Source organism: Chanodichthys erythropterus, chromosome 1, assembly GCF_024489055.1.
Source record: "Chanodichthys erythropterus isolate Z2021 chromosome 1, ASM2448905v1, whole genome shotgun sequence".
NCBI classification, from domain to species: domain Eukaryota; kingdom Metazoa; phylum Chordata; class Actinopteri; order Cypriniformes; family Xenocyprididae; genus Chanodichthys; species Chanodichthys erythropterus.
Window position 1 is genome coordinate 17,610,443 of NC_090221.1, and position 19,608 is coordinate 17,630,050.

General features: G+C 36.3%; 1 protein-coding gene across 4 annotated transcripts in view; it reads right to left on the bottom strand.

Annotated features, from left to right (window-relative positions):
* Window positions 1-19,608, bottom strand: part of prom1a (prominin 1a) — an 87,220-nt gene that overhangs the window by 54,034 nt on the left and 13,578 nt on the right. Inside the window, exon 1 of one of the 4 annotated variants that reach the window (XM_067388868.1) lies at window positions 3,341-3,455. The exons of the other annotated variants lie outside the window; for them this stretch is intronic. Coding sequence (XP_067244969.1) covers window positions 3,341-3,377 — 37 coding nt within the window. The 5' untranslated portion in view covers window positions 3,378-3,455. Of the gene's footprint in view, window positions 1-3,340; window positions 3,456-19,608 lie in introns of those variants that run through there. 4 annotated transcript variants of the gene reach the window in all.

The window sequence follows — 19,608 nt, forward strand, 5'->3', positions numbered from 1 at the left end:
AAGCCAGCTGACTTCTTAGGGTGCGTTCACACTGACAGCGATTTGCAGTGACAAAGCAACTGGAAGTCATTTATTTTCAATGAGAGATGGCGATTTGAGGTGACATGACCGGCAGACACTGATGAGGACATGACAAGGTTAAGCAGAGTTCAACTTTATGTGATGCACCGACCACCAATGCATTTAAACTTTTTAGTCAGACTGAAAAAATAATAATCTTCTTTTTAAAATGTCATTTCAACCCTTCACATTGTAAGTAAATCAGTCACATGCGTGACCAAATTTCATGAGAGTCGACTAAAATGTCTTTTATTAGCCAATGGCTAGTAAATTGTAAGAGACTGTAATTGAGTTGGAGGCAAAAAAATAAGTTAAGCGCAGATATAATTTCATTGCCTGCTGAGCTTTACTCACCGTCGCTTGGCTGAGAGCTCCCTCTGTAGCTTTTGCTCACACAACCGCACTCAATGTGAGAGAGAAAGAGCACATGCAGGACTCGTTGACAGAACTGTCACTGTCCCAATCGTATCAGTGCTGCATTGTCATGAAAGTTGATAATTTTTGTTTTTTTTTAAGCCTTGCCAATTGAAACATTCAAGCTCAGGAAGAAGCAAAAGATAACTAGCACCCAGAAAGCTGCGTCTGACAGCACGCGAATACTGAATTGAGCTCTCTTTTATGTCTTGTACTTGAACAGACAATTTCACACAAAATTATGCCAAAAGGATACGTCTTGGTGAGTATCCTAGTAAACAGTCGGTTATGTCTTAAGTGAATGTAAACAGTTGAGAAAATAAACATGTGTGTAACAGTGTATTGGATCCGTGCATTATATCTTAAAGTGACAGCAGCCTAATATTCCTGCTGCTGTCTGTGTTTTTAATGTTAATCAGACTCATCATCAGACTTTCATGAAGTAAAATCACTAAAAGCCTTCCTTCCGCTAGAAAAATAAGTCCCTGACTGTGAACAGCAACAGAAGTTACATTATTACGCCTCTAGATGGTGGCAAAGATTGTCTTTAAGAGCGAGTCACTCAGTCGCAAAGACTTTTATATTGAAACTCGTTGTGAACACGGAACAAGACGCAAATGACAAATGCTTTGACTAGTGCTCTCAGTGTCAGCAGGGCACAGAAAAACCCATTCACTGTTAAAAGGACAAGATCACAGTGAATGTGATCAAATGTAAGATAGCACTATGCAGTGCTATTTTACATTTGATAACTTAATTTAACTTCTGTACCTAATCTACATCTAACTATACTGTTAGATCTATATGAAAAACATGAAACGTTGAACTGAAATCTTTTCTATTGTGTTTGTGTTATTGCGTGTAGTTTGATTATTTGACCTTATATTATTACAGACAGTTTACTTGATTTTAATAGTGTTTGAAATTATATTATTATAAATTATATATTTATATTATTATTATATATTATTTATATTACATTTCATATATTATTTATATTATATTTATGTAGATTTTTTTCAGTTTCATTGTTCTTGCATTCCATGTCTGGCAAGTAAAATAAAAAATGTACTAGTCAATGGCGAGCTTCAGTGTATCCAAAGAGGGTTGCATGTGGTTTAATGCAATTGTAGCCACCCGAATAGCTACTTCTTAATGGCAATTTTTGAAATCTGTCTACCCTCCATCAATCCCACCCGCAGCGGCTCTCATACAGTGTCCAGAAACTTCATAAAGGCTAAACAAACTGTGCTGGCAGTTTCTCAAGCCTGATCTATTTTCTCATGGTCCTCTGTGAGTACCTCTTCTTGTTTCTCTCTCTCTGACCTGGTTTGATTGGCTGTGCTTCCATTCATCTACCAGGAAGTAAACAAAATCCAGGGCTCAGCGGTAAACAAAAGAGGGGCCAAAGGCGCTGAGTGACTCAAAATGCCAGAGCACAGATGCACACCTCAGTAGACACTGGTACTCATTTCATTTCCTTGGGGTTTATTTGTGTTACCCTGAGGTGATGACATAAACCTGGTACTTTTTTTTGGGGAGTTTGCTTGATTTCTGACACTTGCTATTTGTATTTTAATAAAAGGGTCCCAAAATATAACCAAATCAAATCAACACCTAACATATACCACACATAATTTTAATGCACCGAAATGCTGATTTTAATGCACCACACCCTTCTTTTAATGCACCACCTCAGCTTAGGTTTACATACAAATAGTAATTGTACTGTGAATGAGAAAAAAAACCCCAAAAAACATGCACACTGACACAGAATTTAGGAGAGGTGTGGTATGTGTTAGGTATGTGTCATTATTTCATTATTACTATTACTATTGCCATTTTATTATTATTATTATTATTATTATTATTATTGTAATTATTATTGATATCACTGTTGCCGTCATTGCAAAATATTATCACCATCGCCATCTTTAGCATTACTATTGTTTTTATTACTATTGTTATTATTATTATTGTTGTTGTTAATGTTATTATATTATTATTGATATTACTATTGCTGTCAATACAAAATATTATCATCATCACCATATTTAGTATTATTGTTATTATTATTACTGTTGCTATTATTATTGATACAAATGTTGTTGTTATTATTATTGATTTTACTTTTTCCATCAACACAAAATATTATCATCACCATCTTTAGTATTAGTACCACTACCACTACTGTTATTATTGTCATTATTATCAATGTTATTTTTATTGATATTACTATTGTCGTCAACAAAACTTATCACCATCTTTAGTATCATTATTGTTATTATTACTGATATTACTGTCGCCGTCATCACAAAATTATGCTTTTACTATTTAAATACTTCTACTATTACCCACTTGCCATTTCTGCTTTTTTTTCATTGCTGTTACTATCACTGCTGTATTGTATTTTTTGTGTTTTGTTGTTGTGTTTTGTGTTCACCCTATGTTGTAAGTTTTGCACTCCTAATAAAAAAAAATAATAATGATAATAATAATAAAAGGGTCCCATTATCACCCACTGTTATTAACATCACTCTTAATCAAGATGTAAATCCTATAACAGACAAAATCATTGCACAAAATTGTCCTTTGAATCGGCCTTGGTAAATCTAATGACAATTGCCAAATACGCAAAGGTGGGCATCCAGTTTTTAGTCAATGCAACATAGTTAGCACACTACAGAGAAATAAGAAGAACGCAGCAGATATGAATTTAAGCAAGTGCACTCCACACTTTGAGAAACACTAAATTATAAATTAATTTGTGTCCTGGATAAAATAGGACACCCTGTGGTACATCACATAAACGTGTATTAATTCTAGTCTTGTAACGCATGCATCACGTTCTTTCATCAGGACAAACTTCTCTTTGATGCAGCCATTTTGTCTCCATCCTCCATCCTCGTTCCTTCCTCCTCTCATCCTCCCAGCAGGACGCACTCTCACACCCACGACTTTGCTTTTGAGACGTTTCTCTGCTAATGCAGAAGAGAGAAAGATTTTCTCAGAAATACGCCACTCTTTTTTTAAGTTAAAAACCCCACCATATCTTCATAAATATTTCATCATGAGATCTCCTTAAGGTGGCTGTGGAGATAAGCAGCCTTGAATACATTTGTAAGTCACATCACCTCACATTATCATGGCACGCCAGAGACGTGAATCTCTCAAGGGTTTTTACATCTCATCAGTGAAACCTAAGAGTAATATCTATCAAAAGAATGAAAGTGATTACAAATGCTCTTTCAGGACACAAGTCTTCTGAAATGTGCTAAGCAACAGCAGAGATGTCAATATTGTGCCAGGAATGCATTGAAAATTTTATATGCTAGTTCTGCTTATGTTTAAATTATTATCTAGCTGCAAGCAGACAGCAAAATAATATCTAAACTCTCTTACTCAAATACTGTCAGTGGATTTGACAAAAGAGCAATTAGTACAGCAATTTACTTTCAATTGAAATGAACTGAGATGTCAGAGTAAAGTTACCAATGCAAAGTCCCTTAAAGGTGACCATAACATCCTAGGGCAGATATATCTAGGTAACAGGCATTCTTGAATATCTATCTTAAATTTTAAAAACTATTTGTCAAAATTAAATTTCAATAACATGTCAGGTTGCACCTGTAAGGTGTGTGTTAAAATCAGTTTAGTCTGATTTTTAGGGGGGGTGATGAGCACCTCAACAGGATGGACACACAGGTATTGACCAAAGCTCATGTAGGGCTGTATGATATGACGATATATATCGTTACCACGAAATAAGATGTCTATCGTTAGAGATTTGCTATATCGTATATATCGTAGTATAGCACTATTGACACTTCAGAGTGATAAAATGCATGAATGAAAAATAAAACAAGAGCAAGACGTGCTTGATGTTAAAAGAGTTATAACCGCAATATATCCTGAAAAGGAACTCGGTGCAGCGCTCGTGCTGACTGGCACACTGACAAAGTGCGCGCATGAAACCTGTCTCTCTTAGAAGGTGATGGCGAATTAGAGACGTGCTTGATGTTAAATTGTTATTAAGCACAATAAGTAGGAGTGCGCAATATACTGGTAGACATGATAAGCCGGTTGAAATTTGTCAACTGGTAGAGATTTGAATTGGTTTTTAAGCATTGCGGTTTAAAAACAAGTGGTGTTATTAGCAGCATAAGACAACTCATCAGTTCAGCATATGCACGCGCTCTCTGAAGAGACTGTTTCTCAGCGCCGTCTGAGAGACGCGCAACATGAAGCCGCTGCTCATAGAGTGTGTGAGGACTGAAGTGAGTGCTTTTTGATGCCTAATTGGGCTTGAATGGTTAAATACACAAACCTATGTGCCAAAGTGACCATGTATTTGCAAGTAAACAGAGCCATTTATGTCTTAAGTGAAGATACAGTTGAGAAAAACAAGGCTCGAGTTAATGGATCGGTGCATTCAGTCTTAAAGGGACAGCATCAAAATTGATATGCTGTCATTATTAATTCTAATCAATCAACAAAAAAGAGAAAATCACTCACTGCTTGCTTTTATAACTTTAATAAGAATAAATTTATTTTTAATGTACACAGTAAAGACTATGCATTGTTTTTTATACCTTTGATTACTTTATACATTTTCTAGAGCTTGATGCTTTTTCAGGTAGGTCTATTTCGTCTGTCTTTGTTTTATTGTAGATTGTCTTCTTTGCTCTTTCTTTATTACAGTTTATTCGTCTTCAGTAAGCTTGAGAGTTTTATAGGCTAGTGTATTTTTTTTAATTATATTGAAATTGATGATAATTATGAAATTTCAATGATATGGAAAATGTTGATATCATAAAAATCTTATTTAAAGCAAAAATTACTATATTGTGATATTGTTAGCATGATATAAAATTACTCGTATCGTGATATAAGATTTTGCTCATATCGCCCAGCCCTAAGCTCATGGACACAAGACTGCGAGTGCAGTCTGTACATGCGGCAAAGCCTGCAAAAACCTGCAGAGCCTTAAGATGCACCAGGCCAGAATGAAGTGCTTGTCTGGTAAACAAGTGATGCAACGCACAGGTCAAGTACCTGGTGAGACGCAGGGGGAGCCCGGAATCGCCCCATAGTGCCCAGACCCACCACACACCACTAGGCCGTTCCCAAGCCAGGCATTCAGAACAACCTCAGGTTAAGTGGACTGCCACTATTAAGGAAACTGAGTGGCCCCAGTTTGATGAGGACATGGACCAGATCGTCCAAATAACAACCAGAGGGGATGCTGACCGGAGGCTGCAGAAAATATGCTCAATGATCAAACATCAACATAGCTTCTGAGAGATTTGGCCTGAAGGAGCAGCATTCCACCAGCAGTACTGTGGGACCAAATCGTCAGGAAGAGAAGATAGCTGACAGCTGCAGCAGGAGTTCTGTGTGCTCAGAAAGCAGTTCAAGCAGGCAAGGGAGAAGGATAAGGCTGCCCTGGCAGAGCTCTGGAACATCATAAGGAGTAAGCTCACTACCACCCAGTGAGCTGAGTGGCACAGAAAAGGGGGCAAGGAGAGAGCCCGCTGCCTTCATCACGAATCCCTTCGGATTCACCAGGAGACTCCTCGGGCAGAAGCGCAGCGGTCGACTCACCTGCACTCAAGATGAGGTTGATAAGTACCTCTGTACCAGCTACAGCGATAGTGCAAGAGACCAGTACCTCGGACCTTGCAGCACTTTGATAACCCCACCAGAACCCAGTGTGGCATTTAACCTCAAGGATCCAACCCTGAGAGAGGTCCAGGAGGTTGTCAAAGCAGCTAGGACCAGCTCAGCACCAGATCCAAGTGGAGTGCCCTACCTACATGGTCTACAAGAAGTGCCCCAGACTCCTTCAGCGACTATGGAAAAACATCAAAATCATCTGGAGGAGGGGGAAAGTGGTGCAGCAGTGGAGACATGCAGAGGGTGTCTGGATTCCTGAGGAGGAGAACTCAATCAACAGGGGAGGACGGGTAGGAAGTAGAGGGCCCAGGAGGCAGCCAGCCAGGCTGAAGTGCGGCTGCGGCACAGTGTGCTGGTGGGGACGGTGGCGTCAGAACGTGCAGGGACTTGGCTGTATCCAAAGACCTCGATACTACAAGGCCCGGGGAAAGGACAGGCGTCAACTGGTCCAAGAAGAAATCCGAGCAGGGGTGTAGGAAAAATGCATAAGCAGGATGGTGGGGTTGCAACAACAAGGGGCATGGACTTGATAGGAACAGGTGATGGACCAGAAAATCTTGTGTTCTAAGTTGTGGAAAGCAGAGCCACACCGGATCCATTTCCTAATCCAATCAGTCTATGATGTCCTCCCCAGTCCAACCAATCTCTTATCCTGGGGCCTGATAGATGCCCCTGCAATGCCCCCTATGCCAAAAAAAAGAGGATCCCTGGAGCACATATTAAGCTGCTGCCCTAAAGCCCTGGGAGAGAGATGCTATCTGTGGCACCAACACCAGGTGCTAAGGGTCATCGCAGAAGCCATCAGCACAGGGAACTCTCTCAGCAGGCACCTGCAGCCAGCACAGTGCTGAATCTTATTTGTTAAGGCTGGAGAGAAACCACCACGGAGCAGGAACTCAGCAGGGGGTTTGATGTCGTATATCATATGATTGATCACGATGTGGCAAGTTTGAAAAACAACTACTATTTCATAATTTTATTATTTTCCTCATACAAAGCTACCATATGACTTGAGAAGACTATATAATGTACAAATCATTTTGACTACTTTTATGATAATATTAAGAAAATAACATGAGGTAGGGAGTAAATTATGTCAACATTTTCTGTATGACGTTCAACATTTTGTGTATGGGAACTTAAACAGGTGTGACGATACAAACTTGTACTTTTATTCAAAAGTTTGGGGTTGGTAATATTTATTTATTTTTATTTTTTTAAATAAGTCTCTTATGCTCACCAAGGCTGCATTATTTGATCAAAAATACTGATACATGTAATTTATTCCTTATTCCTTTAAACAGCTGTGCTGCTTAATATGCTTGTGGAAACCGTAATTCATTATTTTTAATAGAAAGTTATTTGAAACAGAATATTTTATGATATTTTAAATATCTTTACTTTTGATAAATTCCTTGCTGAAGAAAAATAATAATTACTAAAAAAAAATTGTACTGACCAATGGTAGCATATATTTAACTAATTTCTAAATAATTTCTGAATATTTTACATTACATTTTGTCATTACAATCATGACATTAATCCTGTGGAAGATAAAATGGAGAAGTAAAAGAATCTTTGGTACTGATGGCAAGTCAATGCTAATAAGGTCCCAAATGTCGGGTAAGTCACCAAACATTCCTGAGAGGCATTACTGTTATTACCAGGTTTACAAAGCTCACAGATGTCCAAGAGAACTGCATGAATAAGAGGATTATAATGTAAAAAAGTGCATATCCATTTCTAAGGGCATTCTACATTTTGCTCTTGTATCCTGTTTACTGTGCCAAAAGCCTTAGGGAGATGCGCAGGGAGCTAGCGCTGCCAGACATCTCTTCCAAACAAAGCTATCAGTGCTCAGCAACCAGAATGAGGCATAGCAGTTGGCTAAACATGCTGTAAGTACTATATTAAAACATGATGGAGGAGAGACTCAGCTCAATGTGTCAAAATTCATTCAAAGATGAGTCTGCTTTTTCTGAATGATGTATCTTTCTGGCTTTTGTATCCTCACAAACATATCAAATTGAAGAAAAATAATAGTAATTTAAAGTACAGATAAAAACTTATTAAATGATATACAAACCGTTCAAAAGTAAAAAAGACAGTTTTAAAAAGATTATTGCTTTATTTCAGCAACAATGCATTAAATTGATCAAAAGTGATAGTACAGACATTTATAAAGATTTATATTTTAAATAGATGCTTTATTTAAATATTCAAAGAATTCACGGAATTCATCCTGAAAAAAAAGGATCATATGACACTGAAGACTGGAGTAATGGCTGCTCATAGGAATAAATTAGATTTTTAAATATATTCAAATAGAAAGGTTATTTTTAATTGTAATAATATTTCAAAACAGTACTATTTATAAACATATACATCCAGCGATGCCTTAGTGAGCATAAGAATCTTCTTTCAAAAACAAAACAAAAAAATCTTACCAATTCAAAACCTTTGAATGGTAGTACACGGCAATTTTTCAAATTCACTTGATCAAATAACACCAAGTTGTAAACGTTAATTATCAGTCTTAAAGTCAGAATTAAAAAAAAAGTTTTTGTCTGAGGTCTCAGTTTAAATAACAAATTTTAGTGTTATTGCAACACTGTGGCCAAATTCACACTTCAGCAAAACATGACTTGTCACTCCTTGTATATGCTTAATCCTGTTCTGTACAGTGTTCATAAGGTGAAAACAGCATTCAACAACCAAAATCACTCTTTTAAAATTCATTTTGTAACATATATAAAAATAGTGTGTGAAATGAGCTACTTCTTCTTAATAATGCAGTAATATAATAACCACAATTACTGTCACAACTCAACCGACACTCTTTTGGACACTGACAGCTCTGAGATGTGTGTCTTTCATTTCCTTGAGGTAATTGCAGTGAAAGCAAATTGCAGAGACAGAGGTACATGTCTTGTCTCATTTGCACATTTTGATACGGTCTGTCTTGCTCTATCACAGTTGCTTCCACCTGAGCCCTTCGGTGTCGAGGTAACCTATATATTACGGTGGAGAGAGTGAAGAGCATATTAATTACCAAAGTCCCTTTCAGACAAGTCATTTCACTCGGCGGCCATCTTTGAAACACCTCTGGGGCATGCAAGTGCAACTCCTATTTCTTTGAATGGGGAAACATCAAATTCTCCAAAGCTGTTTGCCAAGCTTTCGATTAAATTTCATATTTGTAATCACCAATGAAATCTGATAACTGTCTCATACATTTTTTTTTCCAAACGCTCGAATCATCAATTTTTAGGCTGGACCAAGCTAATGCACATGCGCAAACCTAAATGCGTGTCTCTTGTGCCCCATTTCGAAGGCACGTGTCTGACTGTTTCTATAGAAACCAGTGCTTCTAACGGCCGCTGCAGTGACGCGATTACTACCAGTCGGCGATTGGCTCTTATTTAGAAGGCGGGACTTATTCCGCCATATTGCGCGTTACACTTTCTCCCATTAAAAACAATACAAGTGACACATCTTGTGTTATTCTATAGTCTTTGATATTACACAAAACAGTTTTGAACATAATTAATTGTCTAATTTGGTTAATTCACATAATATTGGTTTGATAAAACATAGCTAACACCAAAGGGGTCAGTTTTAAGAATCTATGTTTCTTGTTTATTCTCTCTCTCTCTCTCTCTCTCTCTCTCTCTCTCTCTCTCTCTCTATATATATATATATATATATATATATATATATATATATATATGTATAGAATACTTTCAGAATACTGATTTGCTGCTTAATCAATGTTTAAAACAGTTGTAATACAGTTTTTTTTCAGGATTCTTTGATGAATAGAAAGTACAAAAGTATTTATTTTAAATAGATTTTTGTAACAATCTAAAGGTATTTACTGCCAATGTGTTCATGCTGAATAAAATTAATTTCTTTAAAAAAAAAAAAAAAAAAACTTTTTGTGAGAAAAAATGTTGCAATAGTTACCACTGTCAACTTGGGATGATGATGTTGGATTTTTTGTCAATATCACATATGCTGATATTTTTCAACTCATTTTGGCCAATAGCTGATACCAGTATATATTTTCCTTTTGTTTGGAAACAACACCAAGTGCAGTCCTGTGCAGGGATTATAAAAAATATTTTTAATTTAAGTATTGAGCAAAAACTTGTTAGAACTAAAACATTATTAAAGTTCTTTTTTATAATAAAAGTACATTGAAAGCTTTGAAACTAAGAAAAATAAAATCAAATCACTTGTTTTTCAGACATATGCAATTGTAACTAACATTTTATTTGTGGATTTAACAGTAGATGGTCTACAGCAAACAAGAATTTATAAAATTCTGAAAATCTTTTAGAGCTTCTTGGATTCAAGTCATTTTCATAATCTGAAAAAAAACATTACAAATTAATGAATAAAATATAAAATTATTTAATTTACAACTGTTATGTTTGCGATCATGTAAACTATAGCTTCAAATCAAATCAAATCAGATTCATGATTTTATGACAGCAATTTCTGCTTTATTTATTCAGAAACACAAGTATCTTGTGTTTTTTAATTATGCAGTATTATTTGTGTATTTTACTTTTCATTTTATTAGCCTAACAAGTATAGGCCTACAGCACCCTCTATAAATAAAACGCCTTACCGGGCGAGCATTAGGACCCAGGGGCGGTTGTTGCACATCACTCTGTACTCACATTCTCAAATTCAGCGCGGTGATCCAAAACTGTGAATCTTATCACTATTCAGCAAAAGTTGGTAACTAAGTTACTGCAGATGCATAATTAACATGTCTTGTTATTGACAAGGTATCTGCATAATTCTTCATATCTGGCAGATAATATTGTGCATCCCTACTGTCAACCATCATGAATTCAGGAGTAACTCCTGTATTCTGTCCACAATCTGAAGTGTCGCACAAATGCCAGTGGCTAAGACAACTTAGCTCATCCATCACACAATTTAAAGTCTACCATCTTTGCACTCAGTTCCAGATACAGTTTCTTTTAGCCAATCACTTTGGAGTTATGCAACTTACAGTACATCATGACACCACTGATTGGCTGATGGGCTCACAAGAACAAGCTCAGTCCCAAACCCTTCACTAGCAACTATAGTGAGCTGTGGCGTACAAACATCTGTTGTTTGTGTCTCTCATTATGTGAAAATCTTCAGTTGCAACTCTGTGACATTAGCCTGAGGTTTTTCACACAGTAGCTTTTGCACAGCGGAGAGGATCAGATGCATTCAGAATATTCACAAGACTTCATAAACCCTTGAGATGCCTGCTAATATGAGTGAACAAGCATGTCACTTCTCACCCTAATGTCATGAACCCAGCACTCATGACTTTTCTCATCTACTCCCTGGTGCCTGCTTAGAGTCCCAGAGGGTTACAATCTGTACCTGAACATTAACAATAACAATCTGTTCAAGCACACATAAAGCAATAAGGCTCCTCTGTAACCAAGGAGTCAGTTACCAAGAGAGAGGAACCCTGAGTCACAACCAAAAAAAAGAGAATAAAAAGGACGAGGAAGAAAAAGAGGAGAAAGAAACTAATATAAAAAAGAAAGTGGGGGTGGTACAAAAAGTACAGTTCTCTATTTCAAGCCCAGTATTAATAAAAATGGAATTAAATGCATGGGTGAGTTCATGACACAGTTAGAAACAACTCCAATTTCTTCACAGCATCTACAGGCTTAGACTGCAACACAGAGAGTCTTTTTAGATTAATATATGAAAAGCAATTTGAGTTGTCCTGTATTCTGATACTCACTGAGGAAGGTTTATTTTTTGTGTGTATGTGAAATTATCATGTACATGCATGATATATAATATCCTCACATTATCACTGCTTTTGTCATTTGCAGTGAAAAGGTAACAATATGTTCCCTGTAGACAAAATAAAACATTCCACAAGCATTCAAAAAATATGCACGCACTGATCTACTAGTGTTTCCATCGGGAAGTTAGCAAAAACTAAACAGAAGTAGCATTAGAATAAAGGGTGCATATTTTGGCAGCATGAAACAGAAAATTAATTATTGGCTTATTGGTATCAGCCAGAGTTATAATATCAGTGCATCTGTAATCAGAGTTACAAAAGAGCTTCAGTGGAGTTCTATATAGAATTCTAGGGTCATTGGCTCAATTTATAAAGAACATGTTATGCCAAAACGGTTTTATGTAAGGAGAAATGTCTGAAGGGGTACTTCACTGCTGGTATAATGGGCTTTCATTAAAACTTGGTGGCCTATACAGTAGAAAGGCAAAGCAATTTTGAAATCAGTGCTACCTCGCTAGAGAAAACAAAGAAAAACGGCTAATTTCTTCCCTTTTGCCAAATAGGTAGTCATAATGCACACTCCCACAAGTATGCTATATACGCTCACCAGAGTCAAACCTTTCTTTCTTTACCGCCTTTCTTTAGTAGGAAATACTTCTTCACAAATGTTTAGTCATGCATAACCTGATATTGCTGAGTTCAACATGTTCCTGGGTCAACATTTTTGTTGATCCTGGAACAACATTCAAATCAACCAATCAGATTTGAGGGACAAGTTTGCAGATTATGTCAAGTTTAGGCTTAAAATCATGAATTGGTGCTTCTACATCAGTGTTATTCATCTATCATTTCCCTCTGATTTTTGGAATAACTTATGGGTAGGGTTAGGTTTAGGGGTAGGAATAGGGTTAAGACTAAATTTATTTTCAGGCTAGAATGTTGTTCCAGGATCAACAAAATATGTTGACGCATCTAACTCAGCAATATCAGGACATGCATTTAGTCATGATGGTGTCGACTTGTATTGTTCCTGAGTGCAAGAATAAAAGAACAAAGAGTAAAAGTTTAGCAGGAGTGAGTTTCTTTCGGTTTCCAGTGAAGAATCCAGAGCTTTGTAGGCAGTGGCTAAAGGCTGCAAAGAATTGTAAATACGGAGAACGCCACTACACAAAAACTGAAAAACCTCTTGTTTTAGGCCAAACGGAGGAGAAAAACCGAAAGAAACTGCCGTTCTGTTAGTTCCAACCGAAGCAAAACGCTGCAGCGTTCAGGTAAGAAAGCTGCTGCCATAGTTATTTTATTTTAGTTATTATTTTTTACCATAATGCTGTTTAAAGAGTAGACATAGTTTGATACAATTTCCAGTTTGATACAATTTTCAACCTATTCTTACAATAACTCTCTGCCGATCCAACGGTCCATAGGTGAGGAAGTGTAATCTGTAGTTTTCACAAAAAACATGGAACTGTCAAAAGATTTAGCTGACAAATAAATGTGAATTTCTCTGTCCAGGTAACACAAGTAAATATTGTTCATTTACATATACTACCGACATTGTAACAATACAAAGCAGTTTGAAAATCTCTGAAATCGCACTTTAATTTATTGCATTATACACTGCCCGGCAAAAAAAAAAAAAAAAAGTTGCTGTTTGGATTTTAATAGGCAAATACTTACAGTTTAGTCATGAAGAATGAAGAATCATTTTCACACATGAATTGGCACCTCTGAGTGATGCACCTCTTGACGGAAATAACATCACAACATTTATTTCCATTGAGAGGTGCATAATTTTTGGGTCAAGATCTTGTATTGACAATGCAAGAGGTGAGCACTCTGTAAAGTCTCCTCCAGAACATCCAAAAAACTTACACTGAGGTTAAGGTCAGTGCCAATTCATGTGTGAATCTCTCATCTCTTCATGCTCCCTTCCAACAATTCTTTGATAATTTGAGCCTGATGAATCTTGACATTGTCATTCTGGCCATATGGCCATGATACATCTTAACACATGGTTGTTTAAGAAATGAAAAGCTTCACACTCCATCTTTTAGGGTTAAAAGTACCATTGCCAAACAAAAAACATGCTAGAAAAATAATAATCACTGTAATAATGATCCATCCATAGACTCTTAAGTATTTGCCTATTAAAATCCAATCTTTTTGGCCGGGCAGTGTATTTTATGTAATATATAGTGCTGGGCAACGATTAAATATTTTAATCGCAATTAATCGCATGATTTTTTCGATTAATCGCGATTAATCGCAGCATGCGCAAAATTCAATAATGAAATCAAGAGTAGTGTATTGCGTAATTTTATTCTTTCAAAGTACTGCTGTATGAACAAAAGTGCAATAGAGAATACGAACCGACGTCACACCTCGTTGCATGCCGGAGCGGCGCCACCATTTTGACAGGATCGCCCTCTATTACTCGTACTGAAATTAATACGGATTCTTACCTTTTGTTTTGTTTCTGCCATTAAGTGGAACGTTAACATTTTTAATGGTATCGTTTGCATGGAATAGAAGCTATTTTATCGCATCGCATGATCATTTTATTTATTTATTTATTATTTTTTCACTGAAGTTTTGTAGAATTTCGTTTACAGTGTTGATCTGTTTACCGTGTCGCACGCTGGACTCTCACTGCTCACCGCTGCTTCAGCCATCGTATGAATATCCAAATAAATCTATGTAATTAACACACTGAGAAAAGTCGATTCATTTATTTGTTGGAAACGTTTAAATGATGCTTAAACGAGCATATTGAGTAGGTCTACTTGTCATTGTAATTCCCCTTTTCCACGATCACAGATGAGGAGAATCAGAGATTATGGGTCAAATTCAGCGGACAGACGGACACAAACACACTGTATTTTTATATTTATTTTAACAAATGACAACCACACTAAGCAATTTCCTACCTTTATAAAACTGTTATGAAGAAAATTTATATTAAAGTTTATATTTTGGTGTCATCCGTTTTTCTGCATGTGCTTTATTTGTAAATAGAATTTGGTATCTTTAATATCAGTCTAAGTGCATTAAGCATTTTCTTGAGATGACATGAGAGGAAACCGTTTAAGATATAAACGTGTTGCATTCATATTTTGGGCTCATTTGTGTATATCCACACAGTATGCTTTAATAAACATGTACAGAATTGTTGGTCACATGAAGCGTTTGTTAAGCATTTGAATGTCCCCGTCAAGTTCTGCTAATTCACGAGCGCAGTGAGAGTCAGACTCGCAAATGTTAATTATTAAACCAAACGAAATCAAAACGTTCAAAAACACTTAGCAATGTGATTCTTTTATTGAGTGATAAGCAGTGGGTACCTTTTTCCATTTTTCTGTCCGCACCAGATATTTTCTTTTTCGCGCTGTAGCTCTCTTAGGCACACAACAAATGCTTTCATTGGTTGAGACGCGTGATGACGCTCATCCCAAGCAGCCAGTAGTCTACTGATAAACATCCCACCCCTCCTGTGACCCATGGTTTGTGTTGTATTCGGTTGTATCATTACAGTCTATCTATGTGTATTCAAACGCAGTGAGCAACGGACTTTCAAAATAAAAAGTACGTTAACGCGCGATAAACTAATTGTCGGCGTTAATTAATTAATGCGTTAACGCGATAAAAACGCGTTAACTTGCCCAGCCCTAGTAATATATTAATGTTAATGGGTTATTTTAATTTTTTCTAGTGATAAAATTTGTTCACAAGCTGTTTCAATTCATACAATATATAATTAAGAAAATGAATTCAAACTAAATGTATTAATTAAAACTAAATCCATAAAAGGATCCCATGATGGGAACCACTAAAAGGTTCTTTATATATGAAGCGCCTAACAGAACCCTTTAATGTTCTATATAGAACCTTTTCATCAAAGAATGTACAGTACAAGTGAATAAACCTATACAGCAATTATATTGGACTCTGAGTGACCACATGAATCCACCTAATTTCCTTGTATGTGCTCCATTTCTTATTGCAACATATAGCTCACTTGTTTACATCTAGACAGAATCACTTTTTCAACTCCCCAGAAGACCAAAGGCACAATAACTGTCACTTCCTTGTGGTGAATTTTTATGAGAACAGTGGCTATTGGGTGGAAAGGAAACACACTTGCTCAGAAAAAGAACTATACATAGCATCCCTGGTCCATCTACTGGTTAATACACTGTATACAGTTTTTAACAGACAAACCTTCAAGGTTTATAGCACAGATCCGCATTTATGAGTCCATCTGTGCCCATAGCCTGTTTAAACCTATAAGGAGATTCACACATTGCTGATGACGTTGCTAAACTGGGCATTTGTGTTTCGGTTCACACACGGATAGGGTCCGAAACAAAAAGAAGGAAAATGTTCAAGTCATGATAAATGTTTTTCAATAGCATTCAGAATATTTGTAAAAGCAAAGATCATAGTGACTACAGATTTATACTCAATTCTATTCTGAAAACAATCATAACCTCATAACCTCAAACTACAATTTACTATGCAAGATTGAACTGATCCACATTCCTCGCCCACTGTTTATATCCTTACAAACCATGCAATTCATGAGTCAGCTGACCAGACTATGTGGCCTACTTACATACTGTTTTTGAAAAATGTATTAGTATTATTTTTAGATCCACATTCAAGGTTAATGAAGTAGGTTGCAGAAACTGTGCTGGTGATCAAATATGATTATTTTTGTGCACACTTCATATTTTCCATTGGCTTGATCTTCCTTGTCAACATGCAATATCTGAGCCATAATCAGAAAACAGTTTGCTCTGCCCACATTAAATATCATACAATTAGGTCTTAAAGATACAGTGAAATGGCTTGACAAGTGTAGTTTTCTTTACTATGATAACGTATTCCCAAAGCTATCAAATCTACACTTTCAGAAATAAATGTGTCACTGGGGAAGGGACCATCTTTGTACCATATAATTCATAGTAGTACACTAAGGGTACATGTTACTACTCTAAGGTAATAAAATGCACCTTTTAGGGGTAGATAGTGTACAATGTTGTCCTTTTAAGAGTTCGGCCCCAGTGAAAAACTGTTTTACGGTATACCCCTAAAGGTACAATATTTGCACTTTTTTTCCCGACAGTGTATAATACTTGACTATAGCAGTGCAGAAGTGTTAAATTGCCAAGACAGCAATTGGGACTCTCTCTCTATGGACACAAAATAAACACAATCCCTGATTAATATCAGCTTACTGATTATGGCAAAGCTGATATAAAGATAAATAAGGGTCACGGAGGTGTTACTGATTAATACTGATTAGAATGTGTTTTGTCTGTCTTTGTGTGTCCATAGTGGCTTTCTCTGATCTACTTTAAGATAATTAATTGCACAATGTGTGAAAACACACTACTGCACCCGTTAAACAGAAACGGCAAGAACAGAACGATTCTAATGAACATTTAAGAAGCACAAATGTTTTTCCTGTGAACATTTGCTTACTTTTAAAAACTGCATAGTTTAGAAAAAATGAAGAGCAATACTCCACTGACATATACATCTGAAACAGCCTCAAGGCAACAAATGTTGCAAATAGGCTCATTTCAGCTCAGAAAGTGAGACACGTCACATCGCAATTACGTGCAATCTCCCTCTTGCGCTGTGAATTTATGGTAAGCAGATATGCAAGGGCATAAATTTTAATGAGGAAACATCCGCATCTGTAGTATTTGTACATTATACTCTAATACATGTTTTAACTACAGCCCACATGGGATGAATGTTTGAAGCAGTGATAAATTAGATGAAAGCTATAGTGGAAAGGATGAATATATGGATATAAATCTCACCTACAAAGAGAGTAAACCCTGAAATCACCACCAGCATTTTAGAAAAACACCAGTCCCCAATAGGAAAACAACTTAATAAAGAAAATGAACTTAATAATGCACTACCATTCAAACTTTTGGGATCAGTAAGATTTTTTTTTTATAAGATTTTTAAGATTACTTTTATTCAGCAATTAAAATGATCACGAGTGGCACTAAAGGCATTTATAATTTGACAAAAGATTTCTATTTCAAATAAATGCTGTTCATTTAAACTTTAAAATTTATCAGAGAATCCTGACTCAAAGATTAATTAAATTAAAAACATTCAAAATCAGATTAATATTAGAATCTGATCCAATTATGTGTGACATGTAAAGTATCTGTTCTGATTGACTGCTATAACCAGAGTAAGCTAATATTCTAGAAATCCAAACGGCTGAATTCTGCCATATACAATTGATTTTCTGAGTAAGGGGATTTACATTTATATCTGCCAAACAAAATTAATGCCAAACACGAGTGCTACGTGACAGTCACGAGAAAAAAAAAATTTCCCACTATTCTCGAGTCTCTAAAATTACCACAAGAGAATAACGGGAAAGAACGCACATATCACGTTTCTCTCTTATTATTCTCTCTTTTCTTATCATTTCACATTCTCTTTTGTGTCTCTCATCTTTTCATATCACGTTTGCTCATTTTAGCTTTTCCTCCTCATTTTTATACACTATTATCGCTCTCACTTACAATCTATATAATCCTATCAGCAATCTTACTCTGCTCATAAATAACCCCTCTGGTTTTTCCCAGAAGTCCTAGTGACGTGGCTTTAGAGCCACCCTGGTCTCTATTCCCAGCTGGGATGCCCTCTCACCCTTTCAAAAGCACTGCAACTCCCCGACCTCATGTTCATGACATTCTAGTGTTACCTGGAAATGTCCCAGTATGCTTACATTCTGTTAATCAGTTAAGGCCACTTTGCAGACCTCATAAGGAAGATTTCTTGTCTTGATTTTGCTTAAAGGGGTCATATGAGGAGGAATCAAACTTTCCTTGATCTTCTGAGAAAAAAACAAAAAAACATCAACATCCTATAAAACAAACTGTATCCTCAGAATTTAAAACTGCCCTAAAAGAAGAAATATTACTGAAAATTGACACCAGAAACCCAATACTACTAGGGTGTAACGATACCCTCATGTCACGATTCGATACATATGTACAATGTACTTTAAATTTGGTATTACATTGGGGGTGTAAATGAATAGGCTTGGACTTGGTGCAGGTAACCCAAAGCACAGGGGAATGGTGACACCAGAATAAAAATATGCATGATTCTGAAACTAAAATTACAGAATTACTTTAGACGAATATGCTTGCACTCTGTCAATGACTATATATAGGCTTATTTAAAATAATGCAGGCTACTTTTTACTGGTAACCTAAGACATTTGGCATTTTCAGGAACCACAAATATTCCTCCATTGCATTATTATACATTATATTCAACATTATATAAGTAGTTTAATGTAGTACTGACATTAAAACTCTGTAAACTTGAATTTTTCTCACAGTAATTTTTTATTTTGGGTCAACTATACACAATACAGATTGTCACTATCCACGATACATATTGTTGCATTTTTGTATTACGATATATTGTGACACGATATTGTTACACCCCTACCGCCCACATTTACACATCAACAAATGAAGAGTTCAGATGCAAAAGCTGCTAAATGCCAGTCAAAATGAGAACAATATTGAGCGAATGCTCTCCGCACATAGCATGTGTTCGTCAAATACTTTTGCTTCAAATCCGCTAAATCCCAGCATCAGCCCATTCAGAAATAACTGTTCGTCAGC